This window comes from Juglans regia, chromosome 6, assembly GCF_001411555.2.
Source record: "Juglans regia cultivar Chandler chromosome 6, Walnut 2.0, whole genome shotgun sequence".
Taxonomy (NCBI): Eukaryota; Viridiplantae; Streptophyta; class Magnoliopsida; order Fagales; family Juglandaceae; genus Juglans; species Juglans regia.
The window spans coordinates 29,207,418-29,235,219 of record NC_049906.1 but is presented as its reverse complement, the minus strand read 5'-3'; the positions used below and the strand labels follow the sequence as shown (position 1 = coordinate 29,235,219).

The window sequence follows — 27,802 nt, the reverse complement described above, 5'->3', positions numbered from 1 at the left end:
TGCGGAAGTTAACATGTGAAAAAAAAAATTAAAAAAAATAAAATAAAATAGAATAAACTAAAACAAAATAACTAAATAAATAAAAAAAAAACAAATTGAGCTTCAATGGGTCCGGGTGTTACATCAATGATGTCACTATAATATTTTTACTCTCTTGTATGATGTTTGGCAATGGTGCATGTGTTGTTTTCACCAAACCATTGTCCCTAGCTTGCCCCTCTTTTCTCTGTTGGGCAAGAATCGACATTCCTCGGTTGGTGAGAAAAGGGGAGCGTGATATGTCATGTGCCAGTGTTTTGACCATAACTTTGGCTATCATGGGTGTCAGAATTGTGCATATAACCCGAAGTCAGAAAGCTCTCTTATGCGTGCACATTGTGGTCACCAAGTATGCATAGTGGTCCCTGTATTGAACCCAGAATCAGCCATTTTTCCTTTCGAATGCATCGCTTTTTAGCCATGTAGGAAGAGTACACAAGGACTAAGTTTGAGTGACTGTACGTAGATAAACTCAATTTAAAACTTGCTTAGTGATTTCTGACTAGAAACAGTTGCTTTTTATTTTTAGTTATTTTTTGTTTATTTTAAGAGAAGCCTCAGGGTTTACAAAGAGATTTTACAAAAATAATTTGCAAACTAACTAAATCTATTCAATAAAAAAAACTTTGTAATCCAATATATCACAAAAGGCAAAAAAAATTATTTTTATAGAATTTCCTTATAAACTAAGCATTTTTTTCAAATGTAACCGTTCTTTTATAAGGAGTAATTCAATGTTGACAAAGACTTTGCCCGCCAAATTGCCAATTAACAATATCAGAAACAGATAGACACCTAAACAAAGACTTAGAAAGTCAATACAAATATATAGCACTAGAAATAGATCTACTCTTAAACAAAGACCCCAAAATCGATGTATTTATAATTCTATATATATCTATTAAAATCTTTGATTAATCTTTCATCAATTGATCTATTTTTTAAATATATTGTGCCATCAATATTTTTTTATTAACTTGCTTTAATTTGTAGCTCTAGCTAGCGCATCCTTTCCTCTTGCTACTTTTCCTATTATACCGCATTTGTATCTTCATCTCAGACAGAATAGATCATCAACTTCTTGATGCCTCTACCTCATCTAGTGTCTCTTTTGCAGCTCAACATCCAAGAATCTTGTGAGCTCCTTCGTTCTGGAGCCTGATCCGATAAGTGAGGTGCATGCATGGCCAATGCTTGACCATCAAGCATGTGGCCATGATCTAGGCTCAACATGATTAAATAATCACTGATAGATTAAATAATCATTGTTTGGCATATGGCCTTGCCATAGTTTTCTTCGTTTTTTTTTGTTTTTCTGGTTAGACGAAGATCAGTCAGGAATCTGGATCGGAATTAGAAAAAGCACATGAGTACCCTCGTACTCACGAATTCTTTTCTATAAATATGCGAGACCATATATTGAACAACGTACACACATGCAAGCCTGCTTTCTCGCTCTTCTTCCTCCCCCAACCTTTCGACTTTGATCTAAAGTCTCTCGTTGTTTTATTTTCAAAACTATGGCCACTGATAAGATGCTGTTACATAATCTGAAAGCATACCCTCACGGCCAACTCCCTTCTAAATTTCATCACCGTTTTTCGGTTCCGACGGTCATGATAAGCAGACCAAGCTACCGCACAACGTACAAACGCCAACTTATACTTACCTGTTCTTCTTCCTCGAACGTCACTCGATTTGTAATAGCCAATACTATGGCCGCCAGCAGTGAGCTGCTGCTTTCTACAGCAGGGCAACCCATTTATAATGAGGGTGGGAGCAGCGAGTTAACCCCTTTGCATGCTGACCAAACTACTCTTGATGCCGGCTCTAGTCTTTTGTTTGTCGTCGAAAACATTCTTAACCAAGCAGCCAATATGGCTGACACCGCTTTGCTGGTATATGTGTTACCCTTTATACATATTACTTGCTAAGATTTTTTGTGTTCTATTTGATCATCTTTTAATTCGTTTCCAAATTTCTTCCTATAAATGAGTAATTACAACTTCCGATCCTGCAGGGTACTCAGGATTATTTGGAGAAGCTGGAAGAAAAGGTGTCCAAAGCTAACTTCAGTCCCCGCCTATTGTGTACAATCAAGCAATTTTTCTCCATGGTAATTCCAATAATACGCGATTTGCCCTTTTTGACATGAACAAAATCTTGCAGAATACCATGCATTTTAAACTCTTCTTTTATTTTTTGTTTTCCAACTAGCTTCCCAATATTATTTATGGGATGGATCGGGATTGTAACATGAAGTACTTGATCCTTTATTGTTTAGTAATTACGTACATTAATGGCAATTTTCCAGGATAAGGAGATCGTTTTATCGGAACTATTGGTCATGGCTCAAAAAATCAACGTCACCCTCAACTTGCAAGAGATGCAGAAAGTAATACTCTGCAATAAACAAATAGGTTCGCCTCGGGTTTTATTCCATTCGCAAGGCAATTATATATATATATATATATATATATATATATATATATATATATGTGACTTCAAAATGGGCAGCATTTACAATATTGCTTGACAAAAGATATCGTTGTTCACTGCAGAAACACCCAAGGAAATTGTGAAAGCTTTCACCGGACTGATTTTTGCTAAGGATAATGATTGGAAGCCTCATACCAACGGTTCTACGAACAAAATGGTTAGCTTTTGAAGCAAGCCACAGTCTAATTAAACAGTTTTTCTGCTAAAACGAACAAATTACTAATCATTCGATATTTTCTGTTTAAAATCTGTTGAATGTCTCCATTTTGCACCATTTTTAAATGTTGTAGACGAGTAGATTGTATATGGTTTGAATAAAAAAGAAAAAGCATCTAGTGGGAGAGTGAGCGACAAATAAAATTAGTGATACAACATTTAATGCGAATGTTAATGTTACACAAAATATTTATAAGGCAACAATAAATATTGTAGGACCAACTCATATGTCACTCTCTCGAACTTAGTGTCGCCTGATCAACTTCATGCAAGAACTCCTTTTTTTTTTTTTTTTTGATGGACTTCATGCAAGAACTTGAAGAGACTTTAATGCTCCACAAGTCTATTTGCAAGGGATCATGCATGCTACAGTTACTGTTAGTTATTGAGTTTTTTTTTCTTTTTTCATGTATTTTTTAAGACTTTTAAAAACAAATAAAAAATCACAATATTATTAAAAAACACTTCTTTAATTATTAAGTAAAAAAATTAAAAAATTAAATAAAAAATTACTGTTGTAAAATGAAGCAGTAGAACAGAGTGGTGAGGATGGTATTATTTGCAAGTATGCTTTTTGATACACCCAACACATCATTATATTAGATCCCACAATATTAATAAAAAAAAATATAAGCGCTTTACCTTTTTTATGACTATAAATGAATCAAGAAGCTGAGGTTTAAATTAATTAGATCCCACATCATTAAACACGTTTTAACTTTTTGATCAATATAATGTATATTTGTCAAAATTAGTTTGTAATTATCTTAAGCATGACAATTAACAAACTTCCTCAGTTTATAATTAGTTTAATTATTTTCTTTATTTTGTGAAAACTGTTTATCAATTATATGTACGTATATTTGTCAAAATTATTTTAATGTGCAATTCCCTTTTTTGAAACAAAGTACGCAGTACAAGAAAAACATGTTTTTGTAGCCATTTAATTATGACGAAAAGACTATTTATGATTAAAACAGATTTATTTTAATTGTAAATAGTTATTTCGCTGAAATTAACTAGTCACAAATAAACAATTTTCTTGTAGTGACGATACGTACTTAATTTCTTATAATCTCATGTTAAAGTACGTACATTTGACTTGATGACTTTTATAATTATAATTCTATAACATGGCAAACAGCTTAGCATCGTAACGGCAAATGATCCACTTGGGGATCAGGTGGAACACCCAAATGTGTTCGCTTTCAGTAGTACCTCGGATCAAAACCCTGCATCTCGTCCGCAGCCAAGAGCGGCAGCCCCACTTGCAAAAGTACCGGCGGTATAGTTATTTAATTCTCCAACTCTAAACGCATGCTTGTGCATACATTAAATGTACAACGGATGTCTTAATTGGTAACAAATACACACACACGTACACCAGATTAAGTACATATTCATGCATCTGAGATTCAAAGCAAAGTTAATTGAGCATTGACACATGATTTATTCAAGAATATCAGAAAAGCATGTACACTTTCTACTACGCAAGCATGAACGGAGCATGGCTCGACGAATTTTACAAGAAAGCAACTGTTGTGGCTAATGATCCGTTCATAAAGGACAGCAAAAACCTTGGCATAGGATTTTGCAGGATTGCAGACCACTGGAGAGAGGAGGAGGTACAACTTTTGTCGAAACAAAAGGGCTGGGACAAGGTATGCCCAAAGTTTTTGCATAACGATCAGTACTCTAGCCATACTGGACACTTTGCGCTGCTCAAAAACAACTCTGATGTGGTTCTTCAAGGTCGTGGCACAAAGATTCTGAAGGCCTTGGGGGACTTTCAAGAACAATGGAGGAAGAACTTGCCATCTCGTAACTTCGAAAAAAGTCTCGTGGACCACTATAATAAGCTCCCTTAAGCTAATACGTACGAGCAAGGCTCCAATAAATTAAGGACATGCATACATATATGCATCTTGATCGATTACGATGGTAATCTGATTTTAATATTTTGGAATTTATTTCAAATATGTAGTAATGGTTTAGTGTTTGTGTTGTAATAATAGGGGAAACCTCGCACATCCTCTTAGCGCCCGAAACTTCGCTATAGCGTAATGCTTAATTAGTTTCGAATAATTTCTCTTTTAACTCTCGTTTCAAGCTAAAATTAAAGTGCTCAAGATTATTAATTCTGAGTTCCATTCTACTTATTAAGGAGGTCATAGGATTCAAATGCGAATTATTGGCAGAAGAAAAAATAGCGCAACGAGACCTGATGATATTGAGACAGAACTTCCAACCTAAATTCAAAGGATTTCAGCCGGGTTTCAAGTCCCACCTTAGCACACTTTGTCGTGCACGTTATACTCTTTTTCTTTCCACAAGCAAAGGGTTTCTTGTCCTGGACATACACGTGCATGTGTCCAACCCAAATGAATATTGTAAAGTCCACTTTAGTCACGTAACCTATTAATAAGTGTATTAAAGTCCATCATGTAGCACCGCAGAAGGCTAACAAAAATGCAAGCTGTATGATTCAGGAAAAAGCTGAAAGGTTCGTATTATAATCGGGCCATGAGGAGACAGCTCATAAAATAGACTCTCCAAGTAAAAAAAAAAAAAAAAACTCAGTCCTCTTCCCTCACCTTTCACCACTCCTCGTCCTTTTCTTCTCTCACTCCCGTTGGGTCTAGACATCATTTTAATTAACTTTGTTTTCATTAGTTTTGTTTTTCTTCTTATGGTTGAAGATGATCTATTGCTTTTAGGCGGCCTCCACCGTGCTTCACGCATCTCACCATTGTCTTCCTCAACTTACATCTCCGACCATGTGTGCTCTAATCCAAGTCAAGCATGAGCCTAGCTCACATATCGTTCAAGGTGTGCATACATGAACCTTACATGCCTACCCACCCCCGTCTTTCCTATAGCTAAACGCGTCTCATCACCCTTGATCAGTTCCTCGACCACGAAACAATCAACCATTCTTGTTAGGAAGGTCACGATCTCATATTTTTCCATGACTACGTTTTAACAAATAGTTAGCATCATTCTTATGCCCCATTTCAGTCCGCAGAGTTAGCTCATGTCACCTAAAATCATCTTCAATAACACATTTAAAATAACCCAAAGTCTCCATATGTAGAATATTAACTTATTGGTTCAACACAAATATCCATTTTCCTCCGGAAGGACACAAAAGAAGTACCTCAATAACATACATTAAAATCTCCACAAAGACTCGAAAATATCCATGACTCAAAATATCAAATAGCATAAAATAATCAATTTACTAAATAAAACTCTCCAATAATTATTTGTATCATTTGACATTTATTCCTCTATGACCATCAAACCTTATAACACTTCCTACCTTTGACTTCCAACTGAAGCATCATAATTATCAGAAAAATATTGTGCAGATAAGGGTTGAATTATCAATAACTCAATAAGTAGAAAATATATACTAGTACGTAAACATAAGTATTTATAAAGTTCAGAATGCAGAACAAAATATTTTTATTTTTAGAATGCAGAATCAGAATATGTTATCAGATATATCAAAGCGAAAGTTCAAAAATATTTTTATTCAAAATTGCTTTGGCACAGCATAACTAAAACATCACATCAGAATAAAATTACATGTGTTAACTCCCGTGGTAGGGTTGTGCAAATCTCGACAGCCAGCCGAGCAGAAACATAATGTGTATCTTCTCCTTATTATTCTCGGAGTCCCGAGTGTGTACACAGGAAAGATCACGCGGAAAACCACTTTATTTTCAAAGTAGGTTCATCGAAAATAGAAATGTTGTACTAACCCAAACAGAGGCTACAATTTTACACTCGTGGTAAGGTCAGAACGAAATAGAAACAAAATGTCATGCCAGAGATTTTAGAAATCACATCATATCATATTAGAGTACACAACATTTTCAGAACAGAAAAAAATCAACATACAAAAATATAATTTATGCACAAATTATCATATTCGCTCTCTTTTTCACAGTTTAGAAAGAAAATGTCAAAATAGCTCATGTCTACACTAGTCATATCAGAAAATACTTTATTTTTATATAAAATTTCATGAGTAATGCCGAACAAATAACTGAAGTTATTTTAGATCTCTTTTCATAACATCCAAAATTGGCCTTAGTTCATTTCTTTGTTGCAAAGTCTAGTATAGGAATCCCCATTATCCAGATTTTTTAACTTTCTGAATTTCTACAATAGTGCTAAAAGAAAATTACTCATCACCTCGCCACAGAATTTTCATAAATATCCGAAATCAACACCTTTTTCAATACTTAAATCTGAAACACTAGGTAACCTACTTTTTTAAAAATCTAAATTTCTCGAAACCCTAAAAATATCATAAATAGTTTACACTTAGAACGTAAACAATAATCGAAGGACTGGACGGCATTTCCGTAAATACTTCCAAGGTCATGACTAAAGCTAACTAAAGGTTATTTATTTTCTTTCAAGGAGTCAACGACATCTACTAGTTTCTGGCGAAACAAGAAAAACAAAACCATAAAGAAGAGCATAAACTGAAGGAAACAAAACTTACCTATAGGCAGATGTAGCGGCAGGTGGCTGGGCGGGGTGGCAGAGCACTAGGAGAGGGAGAGAGAGAAAGCAACCGTGAGGGAGAGAGACAGAGAGATATTGCAGTGCATCAACATGTTTTTCGGAGAGGGAAACAAGGCAAGGTGCCTGGCGAATTTTTTCTGTGCAAGTGGCGGGTTCAAGTTATGGGATTTCTGTTTTTTCGGTGAAGCAAAATAGAGTGTTTTTGTTGGTGGTTTTCAATGGCTGGGTGACGGTTGTTCTTGGTGCAGGGTGGCAACATGTGGCGGTTGGCTTTTGTTTGGCTTTGCGCAATGGCTGAGGGAAGAGATGTGGAAAACATTGTTGTTTGGAGAGGAGCTTCACCGTGCAGACTTGGCTGAGATCGTTTGCTTGTAGTTTCATGGTGCAAAGTCGGCATAAGTGGTACTATAATGCGCCAGTCCCAGATGGGTCGGAGAGTTACTACTAGTCACTGATAATCATGTCTCAATCATATAGCCATAGACTCCAAAGTTTTCAATGATACATACAACTCACTATTTCAAATCAACTACTCCAATACGAATAATCTAAAATACCACAAAATCTCAAATATAAATCCGTACCTTCCAAAATACCCAATCGGCAAAGCAAAAATAGAACTATTGAATAAAATGCTCAGATAACCTAAGTACCATCGTTGTACTTATCCCACTATGCTCGCATAGCCTTATACAAGATTTCTAGTCTTGATTCCCAGTTGTACCATCAAAATATCTGAAAAATGTTATGGAGATAAGGGTGAGTTATCAACAACTCAGTAAGTAGAAATATATACTAGTATGTAAACATGAACCATTTCAGAAAGTTTGGTATGCAAAAACAAAATATTTCATTTTCATATACAGATCTCAAAATGTGTTATCAAAAAACTAGAGCGACTTTTCAATCTTTTCATACTCAAAAACCAATTGTTCATATTTAAAGACAATTTCATATTCCAAAAACCAACTGTTCATATTCAAATATCCGCTTCATATTTATAGACCATTCTCATATTCAAAAATGTTTTGGCATAACATAACTGAACATTTTCATCTTATCATATTATTTCATATCGTATCATATCATATCATATCATATACCATGTTTAACCCCTGTGGTAGGGTTGTGCTATACCTGGTGGCCAAACCAAGCAGTATCATATTGTGAAACTTTCCTTTTTTCAATCTCGGAGCCCCGAGTGTGTCCCAGTTGTACCATCAAAATATCTGAAAAATGTTATGGAGATAAGGGTGAGTTATCAACAACTCAGTAAGTAGAAACATATACTAGTATGTAAACATGAACCATTTCAGAAAGTTTGGTATGCAAAAACAAAATATTTCATTTTCATATACAGATCTCAAAATGTGTTATCAAAAAATTAGAGCGACTTTTCAATCTTTTCATACTCAAAAACCAATTGTTCATATTTAAAGACAATTTCATATTCCAAAAACCAACTGTTCATATTCAAATATTCGCTTCATATTTAAAGACCATTCTCATATTCAAAAATGCTTTGGCATAACATAACTGAACATTTTCATCTTATCATATTATTTCATATCGTATCATATCATATCATATAATATACCATGTTTAACCCCTGTGGTAGGGTTGTGCTATACCTGGTGGCCAAACCAAGCAGTATCATATTGTGAAACTTTCCTTTTTTCAATCTCGGAGCCCCGAGTGTGTCCCAGTTGTACCATCAAAATATCTGAAAAATGTTATGGAGATAAGGGTGAGTTATCAACAACTCAGTGAGTAGAAACATATACTAGTATGTAAACATGAACCATTTCAGAAAGTTTGGTATGCAAAAACAAAATATTTCATTTTCATATACAGATCTCAAAATGTGTTATCAAAAAATTAGAGCGACTTTTCAATCTTTTCATACTCAAAAACCAATTGTTCATATTTAAAGACAATTTCATATTCCAAAAACCAACTGTTCATATTCAAATATCCGCTTCATATTTAAAGACCATTCTCATATTCAAAAATGCTTTGGCATAACATAACTGAACATTTTCATCTTATCATATTATTTCATATCGTATCATATCATATCATATCATATACCATGTTTAACCCCTGTGGTAGGGTTGTGCTATACCTGGTGGCCAAACCAAGCAGTATCATATTGTGAAACTTTCCTTTTTTCAATCTCGGAGCCCCGAGCGTGTACACAGGAAGAACACATAAAAGATCACTTTATTTTCAAAGTGGGTGCATTCATATCATATCATATCATGTTGGTACCAATCATATCACATGAATCAGTATTATCATATCAGAACCATATTTAGAGTTAGAATCAAAACAGATATACCAAAGGTTTTTCATATCCATATCATATGAACATATTCATATCATTTCCATTTTATCATAAACAAACCCAAATCATTTTTATATCATATGTACAAAAATTCATAGATATCGTATTCGCTCTTTTGCACATTTTAGAAACATGTCAAATATTGCTCATGTCTATTCTATTCATGTCAAAAGCATTTTTGTTTTCTTCTATATGTATCTCATAAATCAATGCAAAACATATACTGAGGTTTTTTTTCATCTTTTCTTTTTAAAATAACATGCCCATTTTTACAATCCAACCTCAGTTCATTTTTTGTTATGCAAATCTAGCATAAGAACCCCGCTTACATAGATTTTTTAGCTTTTAAAAAAATCTTCACAATAATCTCAAACGAATATCAATCGTCACCTATAGAAAAATTCATGTAACTTGAATAAATCTCCAATTTGAATAGTTACTTTGAAATTATACCTGAAATACATATTTTAATACCTCAAGACCTAAAATTCTCCTAGCTCCAAAAATACCATCACTTCCCAAATTCCTCAATACCCACTTAATATCTTTGACTAAGATATTACATTCTAACTTATTAACTATTGAAATCAAACTATAAAATTTAATACTAGATAATATAATACAATAAAAAGTAATATACTTTAAAAACAAGCCCAACATATAACCTGGGGTATTTTGGAAAAAATTCATATAACGCATGGGTTCAAAATAAAACAAAATTTTTGCATTTACTAATTGTAATATCCCGTATTTACGTGTATTTTGGCTAAATAATTATTGAATTTCTTAAGATTATGGGCTTTCTTGTTTTAAATTTTAGATGATTTATGTGGCATTATTTTAAGATTTTTTTTAACTGTTAATTCAATGTGTTTTCTTATTATTAATTATTGTTCATTATTTAAATTGCTCTTTATTTTAAATTAATCTATTGTTGGATTTAATTATGTTATTTTTATTTAGTTACTACATTTAAATTATTTTATTTAACTTGCTGTTTTGAAATTCTTTTCATTGGATAATTTTTTTGTGATCGAAGTTGTGAGAACTAGATCTCATTTTTTTCCTTCACTTTTTCTTTTTCCATTTTTTTCTTTTCCTTCTTCTCTTCTTTTTCCCATGCTTTTTCTTCTTCCCGCACGTGACTTTCTCCTCCCTCTCTCCCGTCCGTTTGTTTCTTTCGCTCTAGCTCCGTCGTGCGTCGTCCGTGTCTGTCACCGCCCTTCCCATCCTCTTCCCCAATGGATGGTGACCACACCCTTTGTTTTCAACCCCTCCTACGCTGCCAATCTCCTCCATGCACGGCTTCTAGCCGCACGACTTTTAATGCTCTAGTGCCGTTGTGGCACCACCTTTGGCTGCCATTTTTTCACCACAGTACTAGCAGCATCCCAGCTACCCAACCTGTCATTCCTCAATTCCGATTTGCCACCATTGAAGCCCCTCTAGCTCATTTTTCGATTTGAGCTTTTTGGCCTCTAATCGCCACCCACGGCCAACATCCACCACTACTAGCCTCACCAACATCTCTAAGTCGTTCCCTAGTTATCCCAAGTCTTAGTTTGTCCCCATTCGAAATTGGGTTTTGAGACCCACGACCATAGTCCAAAATACACTGTTGCATGGCTGTGCCGCCACTTCTAGCACATCCGTAATCGTTCAAAAATTACATTATAGCGCTGTAAGTATTTTTTCTAAAGAACTTTTGAAATTTAAATATATTTTTGAACTAACTCATATTTACTATAAATTGGTTTAGTTGTGCCGAACTGAGTCCTTGGAGGAAAAGGGTCAGTTGGATTGGATGATAGAGTTGTCTGTGTGATTGGTTTATACTGGAATTTGTTGGCTGTTTCGGGTTTAAATATTAGTGTTTTGGGTCGACGTTGTTTATGGTGGACGTTCAAGTTACTATTAGAATTGATAAATGGTCCTTTGGGTGGATAAATATGATTATTTCAACTGTACGGTGTGGCGATTGTGGCGGCCCCTTACCCAATGTAAGGAAACATGGGAATCGAGATGCCATGATGATGACAACACGGTCATGCATCTCAATGATAGTGCCAAGTGTGTGTACATGCAACAGTGTATAATAAACAACGCAGCGGATAATTTAAGTAGGTCAACTAAGTACCAGAATTGTTAACACAATTTAAACATCAGTAAATGCGATTTTAAAAGAGTTATACAGTTATCGCAAATAAAATATATTATAAATACAAATATAAAATCGAGTGATCCCAATCACTCCTCGGGCGGAACCGAATCCTCAAGCTCACCCTCATCTTCATCTATATCAAAATCTGCATTACCATAAAACGGTACCACAGGTAAGTATAAACCAAACAACCATGAGATAAAAATATATTAATGCAACCAACATGCATGCATATGATGAAATATGCATCAGACCCAAATTATCATTTTTCCTGAAAACGAATATTTTCCAACACACGACAAAATCCCATTTGCCTAAAAATAATAATCCGTCATTTTTCCAGAAAATGACCCACACAAAATCCCTTTATTCAACACACTATTTTTCCAGAAAATAGTCCATTAATCCATTATTACCATATGCACCATGATCTCCCCTAGGGACCATCCGCACGTCCTACCTTAGTAGCAATGCCCAATTCCGCGCCCAGTGCGTTCATGGCCAAGCATCCTCTACACAATGAGCAATGCCCAGTTTCGCACCCAGCGCGTTCAAGGCCAAGCATCCTTTAGCCCCCGCCAGTAGTGGGGCCACAGAGTCGACACGAGACCATCCCGTCCGATCCCGTTGTCGCCCAGTGGCAACCTAGGGGACGTCACTCAGTATATTCCTCTCCCGAGTGACCAGAGGAGCTCCACCTAGATAATGCCCCATCTCAGCTTGGGGTCTTGATACACACGCACCCAAAATCCATTCTCACATGAAAACCCAGTTTCCTTTAGAAACATAATCATGCATGGAAATATGCCATGTACATGAAACGACGCATTAAGCAACAACCAACAACTCCCAACATAAACCAAACACACAAACAACTTCATCCTCCAATCCATCTGACCCCCGTACTCCTCAAACTCAGTCCGACATAACCAACCAATTCACAGTAAAATGAGTTAGTGCAAAAATACATTTAAATCATGAAAGTTCTTTGGGAAAATACTTACAGCGCTATATAATATTTTTTGGAGGATCACGAAGGTGCAAGAAGTGGCGGCTCAGCAACGTAACAGTGCAAAATGCATTGTGGCCGTGGGTATTAAAATGCTAGTTTTCGAACTGGGACAAACAAAGACTTGAGATTGCTAGGGAAGGGCTTAGGGATATCGGTGAAGTTAATGATGGTGGTGGTTGGCTATGGGTCGCGGCGTAGAGGGCGGTCGAAGACCACAAAATCCCAAAATGGAAATGTTGATGGATGTTCACTGGTGACAGATCGGAGTTAAGAATGTGTGCATTGGGTTGCTAAGAGGTTGAGGATGAAGTGGTAAAGAAATGGTGGCCGAAGGTGGCGCGACGGTGGCTCAACGGCGTAAGGAATGCGGCGGCTTTAAGCTATTCGTGGAGGAGAACTACGGCGAGTGAGGAGCTGAAAACCAGAGGGGGAGGTTGCTGGAGGGTGGGGAAGGTCGTGGGTTGGGCAGTGTCGCCGGACGGAGGCGCACGACATCAGGTGAGGAGGAGAAGAAAAACGCACGGGGTGAGGGGGAGAGACGTTGCGCGCGGGAGAGGATAGAGAGAGAGGAGAAAAGAAATGGAGAGAAAAAGAAAAAGAGGATGAAAAGAAAAAGAGGAAAAAGAAAAATGAAGGGAAAGAAATGAGGTCCAATCCTTATATCTCGGGTCACAAAAATGATCCAACAAAAAAGATTTCAAAACAGCCAGTTAAATAAAATAATTTAAACGTAGTGATAAAATGAAAATAAAATGATTAAATCTAACAATAAATTAATTTAAAATGAAGAACAATTTAAACGCATAACAATAATTAATATTAAGAAAACATATCAAATTAATTTTCACAAATTAAAAATCATAAAAATAAACCAACTAAAAATCTGACAATTTTAAAGCAAGACAATAATTTTTTTGAATTAATTAATTAATAAAAATAATCCTTCAATTAAAAATACACTAAAATACGGTAAAATACGGGGTGTTACAGCAATTTTGTAATTGTTAGGTTTCACAATTTGAGTTAATGTTGATTGTTGGGCTTGTGTTATGGAAGGTCGTGTTGGGTTACAATGATTGTGGGCTGTCATTGTCGTAACGAGTTATAAAAGTGAGTTGATTGGTTGGACATGACATGTTGGATTGATGTTTTAGAATTTGTGTGTGAGTTTGCTTATACCATGTATTGAAATCGAAGCAAAATGATGTCATGTGTGGGCTGAATAGAATCACAGAATTTAGTTAGTTCTATTGAATTCATATTTATATGGAGTATTAACATGTTAGTGAATAATTTTCTGTTCAGGACGTGATATTGATAGAACTCAAGTTCAAGACTCTTGTAACTTTTCGTAAGAGTCAGGTAAGCGGGGTTCATATGCTTGATTTCATAAAAAGAAATGAACTAAGGCTGGTTTGTAAAAAATGTGCATGTTATTTTTTTTTTTTTTTAAAAAGGTGAAAAACAACCTCAGTATATATTTTGCATTCACTCATGAGATTTGTTTGAAAGAGAAAAGAAATATTTTTTACATGAATAGTGTAGACATGAGCAATATTTGACATGCTTCTGGAATATGCAAAAGAGCGAATATAATATCATTGAGATTTTTATACATGTGATATGAAATGATTTGGATATGTTTTTTTTTATCAAATGGAAATGATATGAATATGTTTAGCACATGGTTTTGATATGATATGGATATGAAAAACCTTTGGCATACTTATTTGTTTTGATTCTGATTCTAAGTATGATTATGATATAATGATATTGGTTCACGTGATATGATTGGTACCAACATTACATGATATGATATGAGTGCACCCACTTTGAAAATAAAGTGGTCTTTTATGTGTTCTTTCCTGTGTGCACACTCGGGGCTCTGAGATTGAAAAAGATGAAGTTTCACAATATGATACTGCCTGATTTGGCCACCGGGGATAGCACAACCCTACCACAGGAGTTAAACATGATATATGATATGATACGATATGACACGATAAAATGAAGATGTTCAGTTATGTTATGCCAAAGAATTTTTGAATATGAAAATGGTCTTTAAATATGAAAACTATCTTTATATATGACCAATTGGTTTTTTAGTATGAAAAGATTGAAAAGTCGATCTGATTTTCTGAAAACACATTTCTGCAGTTTGCATATGAAAATGAAATGTTTTGTTTTTGCATACTAAACTTTCTGAAAATGCTTATGTTTACATACTAGTATATGTTCTCTGCTTACTGAGTTGTTGATAACTCACCCCTTATCTCCACAATACTTTTTAGATGATTTTGGATATTTCCGTTGGGGATCAAGATTTTAAAGCTTTGGGTGAGATGATTTAAGAGTAGTGGATTAAGTATAGAAAGTTCTCGATGAGTATTTGCCTTTTTATTAAGAAATTTTGTTGTATTATGGTGACATGGCATTTTGGAAAATTGGTTATATTGAGGAAATTAGTTTGAATTGAAATTTCTTTATGATATTGGGAATTTGGAATTTATAATTACATTGTTGAAATGTGAGTGTTAGTGACATGAGGTAACTCTCCAACCCTTGCGGGACCGGGGCGTTACACTAATCACTTCAAAAATCCATATTTTAGAAAAATAATATTACAAATAATATAATTCAAAACTTTATCTATTTTCTTTATAAGCTATATAATTTAAAAAAATGATACTAACACAAACTTTAGGTTAATTTAGAACCTATCTAAAGGGACGGTGTTTTTGGAAATACGTATAAGATGCATGGGCTTATTGGGAAAAACTATGAAAACAAAAGGAAAACCGAGTTGTGAAATGCTCCAGACCAAAACAATATGCAACTGAGGATAGAGGTGGGCGGCGGTAAAAGGTGGTCTCGCGGCATCATTGCACTAAGATCAGAGAGAAAGCTATGAGAAAAAGAGGTAACAGAAAGGAGGTCGTGGTGTAAAAGCAACGAGATGGCGTGGTCTCACCTATAGGAAAAGCAATTGGATGATGGGAGGTGGTCGGCATTATCTTCTCCGCAAGTGGAGGCCATATGAATGGCTGCCGTCGTCACTAGGCTTCACCATCGTGGTTGGTGGCACCTAATGGAACCAAGACTAGGGAGCACAAAAGATGCTTTGCTTTGGGGAGTTCAAACAGGGGACAAAGGGGCAAAGTGAGGGTACGGTGATGCAAGGCAGTGCTGTGGAGTTGTTGCCCAGTGGGAATCATGGGGGGGTGGTTTTTTGTGGGTTTGCCTTCGGTTGTTCCCATGGTGGTCCCCGGTGGAAATGAGGCTGTTGGCGTGGAGGAGGATGTCGTGGGCTGATTTCCATTTGAGGACATGGAAGGGCTTGGCCGTGAGGGCTGTTGGGCTAGCCCATCTTGCTGCAGATAGGCACAGCTGGTGGCTTCCAGCGGTGGTCTAGTGAGTTGTTGGGAGGTGGCTGGACTTTAGTGCTTGGTGGTTCATGGCAGTGGCGTTGCCTTATGGTCTGGGACCGTGGGCTTTGGGGGCGAGGGTGAGAAATTGATGTGAGGGAGAGGGAGAGTCTGATGAGAGTGAAATTTCTGAAAGTGATGAAAAAAAGAGATACGGTTGAGAATTGAAGAAAAGGTAGGAGTGAGATTTGGAACAAACAAAAACTGAAAATCAGAGAGGGAGAGAGGAAGAAACTGTCCAAGGAAAAGAAAAAGAAAGGAAAACAAAGGCTTAAAGCCTTGCCTAAAAACGACATAGTAATGCTCCATTGTGAGAACTGGTCTGGGCTTGGGTTTTACAGGGACTCTATTTGAGGGAGGAACCGAAAGTGGAGGAGGCTCGAAGGGTCGTTGTTGCGGGCTAGAACAACCTAGTGGCGGCGGAGGGTAGTGGTGCTTGGTTGCAATGTTGGGTTTCTACTAATGGAAACTGAGTGGCTTTATGTGTGTACAGTGCATCACAGCAAGGGGCTTACTATTGGCTGTTGGTGGTTGTTGGCTCTCCAACACGCAGCCTGTTTTGGACATGGAAGGCGTGGAAATACTACTGAACATGGGTTGGGTTGTGACATCAAAGAGTTATTTCACCGAAAAATCCAAGCGGTGGCAACCCTAGTTTAGATTGAAACTGATTTAAGTAGGGAATGTATAACGTGTATATATATATACACATATAGATCAAGTGATTGAAAGCCCTAGATACAAAAAAAGAGACGTGCATGGTGTGTAGATTGAACTTTGGTTCTCACGGCTTGGTTTTTTGACATACTGGGGTTGGGCTTTTTCAGTGAGTTATAGGCCTCAACCTCTAAAAATAATACAAGTTGTCCCATAAATTTTTCAGTTCAATTCTCACTTGGCCCATTAAAAGATTTTAACCTAATAAAAATTTGATGCCCACTAAAACATAAAACTTTGGCCCCGTAGTCTCTTCCATAAAAACATTTTTCTCATTAGTCTCAAATGGACTTTTCATACGCATAAGCCCAAAAATATTTAAAATAAACACAGACTCGAGCTAGCCTGTGTGTTACACTCATCGAGCTAAAGAGTCAATTATCATAATTATATCACAAATGCCAATTTAAATCCAATATAATTTACAAATATAGCATAAGGTAGTTATAGGAAAAGTAAAATACATGTCAATATTATCATGATAGTTGATGAAATAAAACTACCTAAACCAATACTAGCATGAGCATTGATCTTAACTACATATAATACGCCTTGGTTACCCTAGTAATGTTTTCCCTCCATTCTTGTTGGCTCTTTTTTCAGTAATTCTAATGGCATCTTTTCAAGTACATTAATGTTGAGGGTGCCAGGCAGCTCTTTGCCTTCGCATTGCTTTGTGGATTACATTCTCGGAATTCGAAGTGTCTCATACTTCTTCCTTCAATCATGGGATGTGGGAGATCAACTGTTGCCTTTTCCCTACATAAATATAGTCGGGGTTAGAGTTCCTTTTCCTTTCATAAAACTATAGCTCTCTTGCCATCCCTGTTCTTCCAACTTCTTCCTTTGTTTATTCTCCTATCCTTCCTTTACTACCTTCTACTTCTGTGTCGATGGCTTCTGAGAAATTCACTCAACCCAGGGCTTCCAGTGGGGGTGATACCGATGTTAGGCCATCTTTCGGTGGCAGAAATTGGCATTCCAATGCCTATGTGGTGATGCTGGCTTCACTGGCCCTCACTTACTAGGTGCCAAAATTGGTGTTATTCGAAGTCCCTAGTCCACACAAGGGTGCCATCCATTCTACATGAGTGGCCCTATTTCATTCCATATTTTCGTGTGGCTTAAGGCTGCCTTTCCCTTACATTGCTCGCAACTTGATGGATTGCCTTGGCCTAGCCTCCTCTCAATTGCATCCGAATGCTTGGAGGCTTTTGATTTGTTGTAGCATTATCTGGTGGTGCGCTCTGCTAGAATCAGACCCGGACAACGTCGACTTTACTCACAAGGTGCTACAGTAGAAGGGGAACATATGTGGCTTCAAGGCGATACATGCCCTTGTTAACCTGGATCCGAGGTATCGCAAGGTGAAGGTCTGGTTTATGAAGTTCTTCTTTGTGTCTGGATGTGGGTAGGAGTTCCCAGTGGGTCAGGTGAGTCATTGCGAGTTCCCTATCCAGACAAATTGGGGAAAAGGTTTTGGAAGATAAGGTGGTGCGCTTGACGGCTACCTCTAACGAGGCATGGACACTTTGTCGTGTATGTTAATACTCTTTTTATTTCCCCAAGCAAATGGTTTCTTGTCTTGGACATACACATGCATGTGCCCAACCCAAATGAATATAAAGTCCACTTTAGTCATGTAACCTATTAATAAGTATTAAAGCCCATCATGTAGCACTGCATAAGACTAACAAAAATGCAAGTATGATTCAGGGAAAAGTTGAAAGTATGTATGGTAATGGGGCCCAAGAGGAAAAAGTTCATAAAACATACTCTCCAAGTAAAAAAAGAAAGAAAGTCCTCCCTCACCGCTCGACAACCCATCATTATTATATCACCAACGCCAATTAAAATCCAATATAATTTACAAATATGGCAAAAGGCGGTTATAGGAAAAGCAAAATACATGATAGTTGATGAAATAAAACTACCTAAACCAAGACTAGCATGAGCATTGATCTTAACTACATATAATACGTAAATGGTGAGCGCAGAGCTCGGTGTGATAAGAGGTATACTCGACTGCATAAATGGCGAGCATAGAGCTCGAACATGGCGGGAGATGAACTCAATTGTGTAAATGGCGAGCGCGGAGCTTGACTGTGGCAGGACGTGTACTCGACCGCATAAGATGAACACAAGGGTAGTCGGTCAATCAAGTGACTTGCCTCAAGCGCTTGGGAGGCCGGGGCGGTCCCTGATCTTTCCCGCCCATTAACTTGTTATGAAAATGGGGGTAAGCCGGCAGTCGAAAGACTAGACTTGCCTCTTTGGCATGATGGAGATCAAGTAGTTCATAAGACTAGACTCACATGTTGTTGCCGAAAGGCATATATTCATCAGACGCTTTTGTTTTCAATTTTATTGGCCTATTTTTCGCTTCCAATACTAGCCGCTATTAATGTTTCCTGTTTTCTATTAGTGTTGGAGTTTGTATGTGGTAACCCAAGCAAAGTGGTCAGGGAGCCCCTCATTCCCCTGGATCCACCTTAAATGGTTTCCCGACGGTATCTTGTGAAAGACAGGTATGGAGTTTGGAGGCTCATTCCCGAAAGAGTCTCGCTAACAACGGTTATGGCACGAGTGTGTACACCCAGCATTCGTTGGTCATGACGTTGTCCCATTGTTCTCTTCATCTACCCTTGTAAACTGAGGGAAGGGATGAGGCAAGCCTACGGAGACACAATGTTTGGCTCCCCCTATCTTCTCACTGACCTAGTAGACTGAGGCAAGGGATGAGGCAAGCCCATAGAGACATGCTGCTTGGGTCCCTTAGTATTCTCGCTGACCTCGTAGACTGAGGCAAGGGATGAGGTAAGCTCGTGGAGATAAAGTGCTTGGATCCCATGGTCTTCTCGCTGACCTAATAGACTGAGGCAAGGGATGAGCATGTGAGACCCCAAAAATTAGGGTGTGTTAATTTATTTATTATTATTTTATTATTCTCCTAGGGTCCAATGGGTTATTATGGGTTAGAAGGGCTTGTTTTATTTGTGTAATAATGGACTGTTGGGGCCCAGCCCTTGTGCAAGTGGGAGCCCAGCCCCTCCACCCAAAAACGACGTCGTTTTGGCCTTAAGATAGAAGCTTTGTTTCTTTCCCCCTGGCGCCACACCCTTCTTTCTTTCCTTCATTTTTTTTCTTTTCTTATTCTTCTTCCTTCCTCTCCTGAAAGCCCGGTTTTCATGTATTGGTGATATCATGTGAGTGCATGCGTATCACAACCCCAAGCCGAGATGAGGCATTATCTTGATGGAGCTCCTCTGATCACTCGAAAGCGTAATAAACTAAGTGACGTCCCTTAGGTTGTTGTCGGGCGACAACGGGCTCGAATGAGACGGTAATGCTCTTGTGCTGACTTCATGGCCCCTCAGCTGGTGGGGGCTAGAGGTTGCTTGGTCACGTTACATGCTAGGCGCGGAGTTGGCCAATGCTCATAACAAAGTCACATGCACGGTCATTACCCGTGGTGTGACTAAGAGAGCCAGGTTGTCCACATGGTTCATAGGGGAGATCATGGTGTATACATAATAAATGGTTGTGTTTTGGGCTAAAGAGGGTTTTAGCGTGAGCATGTTGTTTAAATGTTTCATTTTAGGAAAGGGTGGATGAAATGATATTGTGGTATTTGTTTGTATGGTTGTCTTACTTTGTTGGTTGTATAAACCCATGTTTAACACTCTTGGTTGTTGCATGTTGATTACTTGCTGAGATTGCAAAATCTCGCTGTGGTAATCCTACCTACGGTTTCATTTTTTGGGACCGTAGACTTTGATGCAAAGGAAAAGTTAGAGCCAGAGGGACTAGTTCTGCCGGATTGTTGACTTATATTTCCTATTCGTATTTGTTGCGGGACCTGTTACCGCTTTATTTATAGTTTTCAGTCAGATGATAGTATAACCTCTTGGAGGACTTTATTTTGGGTTGTACAATGTTTAAAACTTTCTGATACTTAGCTTTTGACAGCCTTATATTTTCTGCTGCAATATTTATGATGTACATATTTTACATGTTTGCACACACTTGCAGATGGCGATGGGGGTATGATCTATGTGTTCATCATCACGGTATCATGACTTCAACCAAATCACACATGGGGGTTGAGAGCGTCACAAGGAAAGCCCGTGGAGACACAGTTTTGGGCTCCCCTAGTTTTCTCTCCTATCTCATGGACTAAGGCAAGGGAACCCGTGGTATTCTCATCGACCTCGTAGAGTGGGCAAGGGATGAGGCAAGCCCGTGGAGATGCTGTGCTTGGCTCCCCTAGTCTTCTCGCCAACCGTGTAGACTGAGGTAAGGGACGAGGCAAGCTTGTGGAGACACTGTGCTTGGCTCCCCTGGTCTTCTCATCTTTGGAAGTTCAAGAGTCAGTGTAGATAGTTGGGGTGCTTGACCGAGCTACGGAAGCCAAACCAGTTAGTGTAATAGTTTCCAGCCACAAGCGCTTGATTTGCATACCTGGTTATCCCGTATGACCGTACAGAAAGTTTAAGGCGCATTGGTGTTGCCCGCAAGCAGCCATATTTATGCGATGATAGAGATTTGGGGTGCCCGCTTACATGTTAATTCCGAGAAATCAATTATGGTGAAGACAAACTAGGATGTCCAAGCAATGCGCTAGTGGGGCTAGGCGGTCGGTGTTTCACGTTGCAGAAGTCAATTTTGTTAGAAAACTAAAAATCAAATTCACATAAATTTAATAATAGTCAAGCTAGTCAATTTAGCCATTGTGTCCAAAATTTGCTATACTAAAATTGTCTGCTACTTTTCCTTTCTCATTCTTTTTTTTTCTTCTTCCTTTTTTTTTTTTTTTTTAAAATCCCATGGTGAAGGAACTGGTCAAGGAGTTTGTTAGATAGACACATCACCATTGTAGCCACACTCGGATGGCTGAGAACGATCCTCTACAACATCAGTGCTCCGAAGGTCAAGAGGCTGTTAGTCACACGTTTACTTGAATAGCGAGTCAGTGGCTAGGCAGAGGAAGGTTGACCGAGAAGACTGGCTAGGTTGACAAGTCATCACTAGCCAAGGAGAGCTCTAGTTTAGGAGACTGGCTGATGAGTCGGGACCTAGTCGCAGAGTCACATGGCCAAGGGCAAGAAGTCTAGGCGATCGGTTGTATGGTTGTGGTGCAGTGGGCGATGAGTGGCATGGCCATGGTGCAGTGGGCGATGTGTGGTATGATCACGGAGTGTGTTGGCCGATGAATGTAATGGCTGTGGAAAGGCTGGCTGTGGAGTGGCTGGACGTGGAGACTATGGTCGTGGAAGTTATGAGGCAAGGGGAGACCTCAGTCGTGGAGCATGGTCAAGGAGTGGAGCAGACATTAGGGTTAGTCATGGTGGTCGGGGACCACTCCTTAGACGGTAGAGGATGCCAGCAGTCCAAGTTGTGACCACCAACGGGATCAAGAAGCTCACGATAGTATGTCGTGAGCTTGTTCATAGGGTACATGGCCGAAGGCCACTCTTGCCCACCATGCATCATTGCATGCCAGTGGCACTCAGGTCGGGACAGACAATGCTGACGGTCCACATGGTGGCCACCAGTACCTCTGCCTTACAGTGGTGGGACTAGGGCGAGGAGATCTCAGGTAAGGGTAGTCCCACGAACATAGTCCTGCGACGTGGTCCCCGTCGTAGGGGGTGGTCGATGACCACTCAAGGGACTTCAGATGTCACAGCTCGTGGCATGCTCCCATGAGTTTGGCATGTGCCTTGTAGTGTGGCTGTAGGCCAACCTCAACCTATCAGGGTGGTCAGCGACCACTTGTGCTCCGACAGAGCACGCTAGCGAGCCAAGGAGTGGCCACCGGTGTCCTTCTCGCACCGTTGCTAGTGGGTGAAGAGGGCCCATGATGCACGGTAACATGCACCCCTGCCGTGCATGGCATTGTTCATGCCATGCACGATATGTGCAACCCGTGCACAGTGCATTTGTGTGTACAATGCACTTGTTTGTTCCGACGTGTATTCTCAATGTACTACATCCTTGCTCCCATACTCCCCGTTTTTGCAAGTACCCTTAAAGGGTACTGAGCAATTGCAATTCAAACGATGAGTAACTTGGGGTTCCCACCTAGGCGAGAAAAGATTTGCTCACCCAATTTTTGCTACAGTGCTGCCAATAAAAATAAAATTCGAAAGATTGAGAATACTTATATGGGAGACTTTCATGTACCCCTTCGAAAATTATTTAGCGCGCTAGAAATTCATCCTTCTTCCACTTCTGATGTAAAAAATAAATTGATACCACATACGGTACCAACGGTTAATGCAAAAAATCGCACAACAATCTAGAAGTGGAGAAAGAGTCATTCCTAACCCGCCATGACGATTTGGGCCTCGATAGATGTTGTCAAGCGCCCTCAACATGGTCCGGTGTGACTGTGAGTATGCCTATAGTAGTGAATGAAAAATAAATACTGAGAATGTAAAAGTGAAATGAACACACAAATTTTCATGATTCGGCATATTGCCTATGCCCACGGGGGTTTTTTTGGGAGGGAAGAGTCCACTATAATATGCTTATTTAAAGTCTCTCATACTCTCTGTACAATGGAGATTAGAGTTTTATTTTTCTGGTAGAAATCACGTCTCTGGAGCTCCACTCCTAAGGTGAAGAAGCTGAAGAAGAAGTCAGGGTAAAAGAAGTCCCTCTGACATCTTCTGGCCGTATCCTTTTATATGCACCATCTTTTTGCATGCCCCTAGGGAGTGGTGAGGGATTTGCTGCATTCCCTTGCATGTCTGACATATTCCTTTCATTTCCGTGTCCACCTTCCCTTCCTCCTAACACCTTTTCTTTTTCCTTGTCCCCCCTACTTGTCTCTTTAAATTCTTTTTGCATTATCCAATATTTTAGCGCCTAATAATTTTCTAAAATTTATTCATGCTTTTCTAAATGTAAAACTTATGCAGAGGGTGATGGATCTAAAATATATGCTAGTTAGTTGCATTGCTTTTCATGATCCAGTCAGTGAGGACATTGTCGATACCAGCAAATTCTTTTGCTTAAAAATGTATGTCTCATATCATGCTTGCGAAGTTTTTGTGCCCTTCGAAATGCACTTGAGGGACTATTTGCACTTTGCTTTTCTGCAAATGGAAGTAGGCATGTCATGCCATGTAGTGCTAAAATCTTGATTGTGCTACAACCAAATGAATACTCAAACCATAATTCATCTAAAATCTGAAAGTACTCTATGGTATTCTTTTCTATTCTACTTGATGTTATCAATTCTGCAACAATTTTAGCAAGCCATTATGGGAGGTTATAGCACATATGGTGTCCAATGTATGTTGTATTTATTTTTATAAACAATGGACTAGGATTAACATTTAATCATTGAGTACATAATGGGATGGGCCATTTGAATAGGCACATATGGAGGCTCCTACTCTCACCCTACTTTAAAATAGAACTAGCCCATTGAGTTCTATTTAGGGTTTTTTTGCTCTTCCTCTTCTCTCTCTTAGGGCAAGAACCAAAAATAAAAAAAGAGGGGTAGAGAGTTGTGCTCTCTACAACTGGAAAAATTTCCTCTTTTGCAGGAACCCTAAAGCTCTATGAAAAATCCATCACAAGTTGTTGGAGGTATGAACTCTCAATTTTATTGAACACGTGCTTTGATTTATGTGAAGAAATTATCACATCTTGTAAAACTAACAGTTGGTATCGGTTCCTATTTTTCCTAGTTGTGTTTGTTTACTTTTCATTGTTGTGACTTGCTAGCTCTTCTGTGCGTGGGGTTGTTTTTTGATAACTTGATTTTCAGTGATTTAACTCTAGCTCTTGATTTTCAGTGACTGGCTACAAATTTGGCAAACTCGTATAACAAAGCAACTAGGTGGAGTAAATTTTTTTTTTCTTGTCTCTGGAGCTTTATCACTTGTTCCATGCATTTATACGATATTGAAAATTTGGTGGGGTTGCTAGCTCTTGAAGTTTTTTCTTTTTCATTTTGTACAAGGTTCCTTTTTTTCTAAATACTAAAGATTTATTCAGATGCCATAAAAAAATGAAGGAGGATAATAGTACTAGTTGTTCATGTGCTATTTTATATATACATATATATATATATATATATATTATGGCAATAAAGAATCTTGTACGAAGATACTTTTGATGTTTTTTGTCTTTTTTGTTGTAATATCGATGGTTTGGAGTGGGTATATACTCACCTCTCGTGGGACTAGTCATGATAAATTATTAGAGCTACTATATTGATCATGCTTTCGCTTAATAACATTATAATAAGATTCATAAGGATTGTGAATTTTTGCCTGTCGGCAAACCATTATTTGGTAGGATGCTTGGGACAATAAAGATAATAGTTGAGTGCTTAGCATTTGGTGGCATAGTCCTATCCTCTCGATAGTGGATCATTTTAAGTCCTTGTATTTAATTATTTTGTTTTATCATGCGTAAGAGACTTCTATGTATCTTGGGCTTTAGCATAGTGTGTAAGAGTCTATTTTGAATAAGACTCTAGCATGGATATAAGATTGTCTAATGGAGACATTTATGGGTGCATGTTTCTTCCTCAACATGCATAATAAATTTTTTTATATTCTCCTCAACTAATGGCAATGTGGCTTTGTCTCTCTCTTTGTCTGCTATCAAGAGTGTAATGGGAACTAATTATAAGGATTGGTATGAGTCTCTCACTATTAATTTGGCTATCATGAGTTTGGATTTGGCTTTAAGGGTCGATGCACTTGTTGAACCCACTAATGAAAGTTATATGGCTGAAAAGACTCGTTATGAGCAGTGGGTGCATTCTAATAGGACCTGTCTCATGATTATGAAGTATACTATTGACAAGTCTATTAGATAGAGCATAGCTAATACAGATAGTGCTAAAGAATATCTTGATGCCTTTGGAACAAAATTTACTAAATTTGATAAGGCGGAAAAGGGAACTCTGATGAAACTTCTTACTACCGCAACCTATGATGGGGTTAGTGGAGTTCGAGAGCACATCATGAAGCTTGCTCATTTCTTTAACAAACTCAAAAGAATGAAAGTTGAGTTAGCAGGTAGCTTTCTTGTATAGTAAGTGCTTGAATTTTTGCCACCTAAATTTGATGCACTCAAGACCACTTATAATGCTCAGAAAGACGAATGTAGCTTAAGTGAAATGACTGCTATTGTAACTCAAGAAGAGGAGATGATGAAAAAGGCCAAGTCTCATGTTGCTTTCATGGTAACTATTGATGAAAAGAAGAATAAGTTCTTCAAGGGTAATAGTAACAACTCCTGTAAGATGAAGAAATCTGGGAGGTCTCCTCAGCAAGCTAGTGTAAGTGTTCCAAATGAGGGAAGCTACAACTTCTGTCATTTGTATAGGCACAAGAGGGTTGATTGTAGGAGATTTAAGGCTTGGTTAGACAAGAAAGGAATTAGGGAACCGTAGAAGTTCATTTGATACAGAGTTGGTAGTAAATATGGGCAATGGTGTGAAGGTTAAATTTGAACATATTGGTGTTGTCAGATTTATTCTGGCTTCAAGCGTGTTTTGAACTTGTTTGATACTGCTTTTATACCCTCCATCAGAAGAAATCTTATCTTTGTTTCTATTTGGACAAATGTGGTTATGTTTTTCATTTTGGAAATGGAAAGGCTACAATCTTTTATGACTTTGTTGTGATTGATACTGCTACTTTATATGATGGTTTGTATAAAATTGACTTGCTTCCTGCTTAGATCCTACTTCTTCTAGTGTCTCTGTTGTGAATGTTGTAGTTGGTTTTAAATGTACTATATCCAATTAAAACTCTTTCATGTTGTGGCGCAAAAGGATGGGTCATATTTCTAGAGAAAGAATGGAGAGGTTGATTAAAGATGACATTCTAGTTGACTTGAATTTTTCTGATTTTAAAACTTGTGTTGCTTGTATCAAAGGGAAGCTTCCAGCAAAATTAGAAAGCAAAAGATTAGTAGAAGTCTGAACATTCTAGATTTAATCCATACTAATATTTGTGATCCCATTTCACCTGCCGCTTTGAGAAATTATAGAAACTTCATTACCTTTATTAATGATTATTCTTGCTATAGTTGTATTGAGCTCATTCAAGAAAAATTAGATTCATTGGAAGCTTTTAGGGTTCTTAAGGCTACTGTGGAACTCCAGAAAAATAAGAAAATCAAAGTGGTAAGATCAGATAGAGGAGGTGAATTTTATGGGAGATATGATGAAATTGGAAGAAATTCTTGACCTTATGCTAGATTTCTTGAGACATGTGGTATCGAGGCTCAATACACAATGCTTGGAACTCTTGAACAAAATGGTATTGCAGAAAGAAGAAATCGTACTCTTATGGATATGTTGTAGTGTATGCTTAATCATTCCACTTTGCCTGAATTTTTGTGAGGTGAGGTTTCGAAAACCGCTGCATATATTTTGAATCAAGTACCAAGTAAGTCAGTTCCTAAAACTTCATATAAGTTATGGTCAGGTAAGGGGCCTAGTTTGCATCATTTTCGTGTTTGGGGCTGTAAAGCGGAATTAAAGCCTTATAATCCTCAGTTGAAGAAACTTGATCCTAAGACAATTACTGGTTATTTTGTTGGCTACTGTGTAGGGTCAAGAGGCTCTATATTCTATTACCCTTCTAATGTAACTAAAGTTATTGAATCTGATCGAGTCATTTTCTTTGAGGATATTAGTGACTGTGGGAGTTTCGCGCCATGTAAAGTTGTATTTAGGGAGGAGCGTGTTGTTATACCTGTTCAGGTTACTCCTCCATCAGTGGTTGCACTACCATTAACAGAGGGAACCAACACTGTTGTCCAAGACCCTGCTGTCGACGCTATAGTTGATGTTGATGGGGGAA

At 38.0% G+C, this 27,802-nt stretch overlaps 1 protein-coding gene across 1 annotated transcript; it reads left to right on the top strand.

The window, feature by feature from the left end:
• The first annotated feature begins 1,754 nt into the window (after nucleotides 1-1,754).
• Nucleotides 1,755-4,622, top strand: LOC108982176. The gene is made up of 6 exons (XM_018953471.2): nucleotides 1,755-1,937; nucleotides 2,060-2,155; nucleotides 2,354-2,459; nucleotides 2,601-2,695; nucleotides 3,899-4,039; nucleotides 4,221-4,622. The coding sequence occupies exons 1-6, from the start codon at nucleotides 1,755-1,757 to the stop codon at nucleotides 4,620-4,622; spliced, it is 1,023 nt and encodes a 340-aa protein (XP_018809016.2).
• Nucleotides 4,623-27,802: the final 23,180 nt, after the last annotated feature.

Excerpts from the sequence above, each read along its gene's own strand:
- LOC108982176 (XM_018953471.2), top strand. The coding sequence starts at position 1,755 with ATGGCCGCCAGCAGTGAGCTGCTGCTTTCTACAGCAGGGCAACCCATT. Across the intron at positions 1,938-2,059 it reads TGGCTGACACCGCTTTGCTG|GGTACTCAGGATTATTTGGA; the intron begins GTATATGTGTTA and ends CCGATCCTGCAG. Across the intron at positions 4,040-4,220 it reads CACTTGCAAAAGTACCGGCG|AAAAGCATGTACACTTTCTA; the intron begins GTATAGTTATTT and ends CAAGAATATCAG.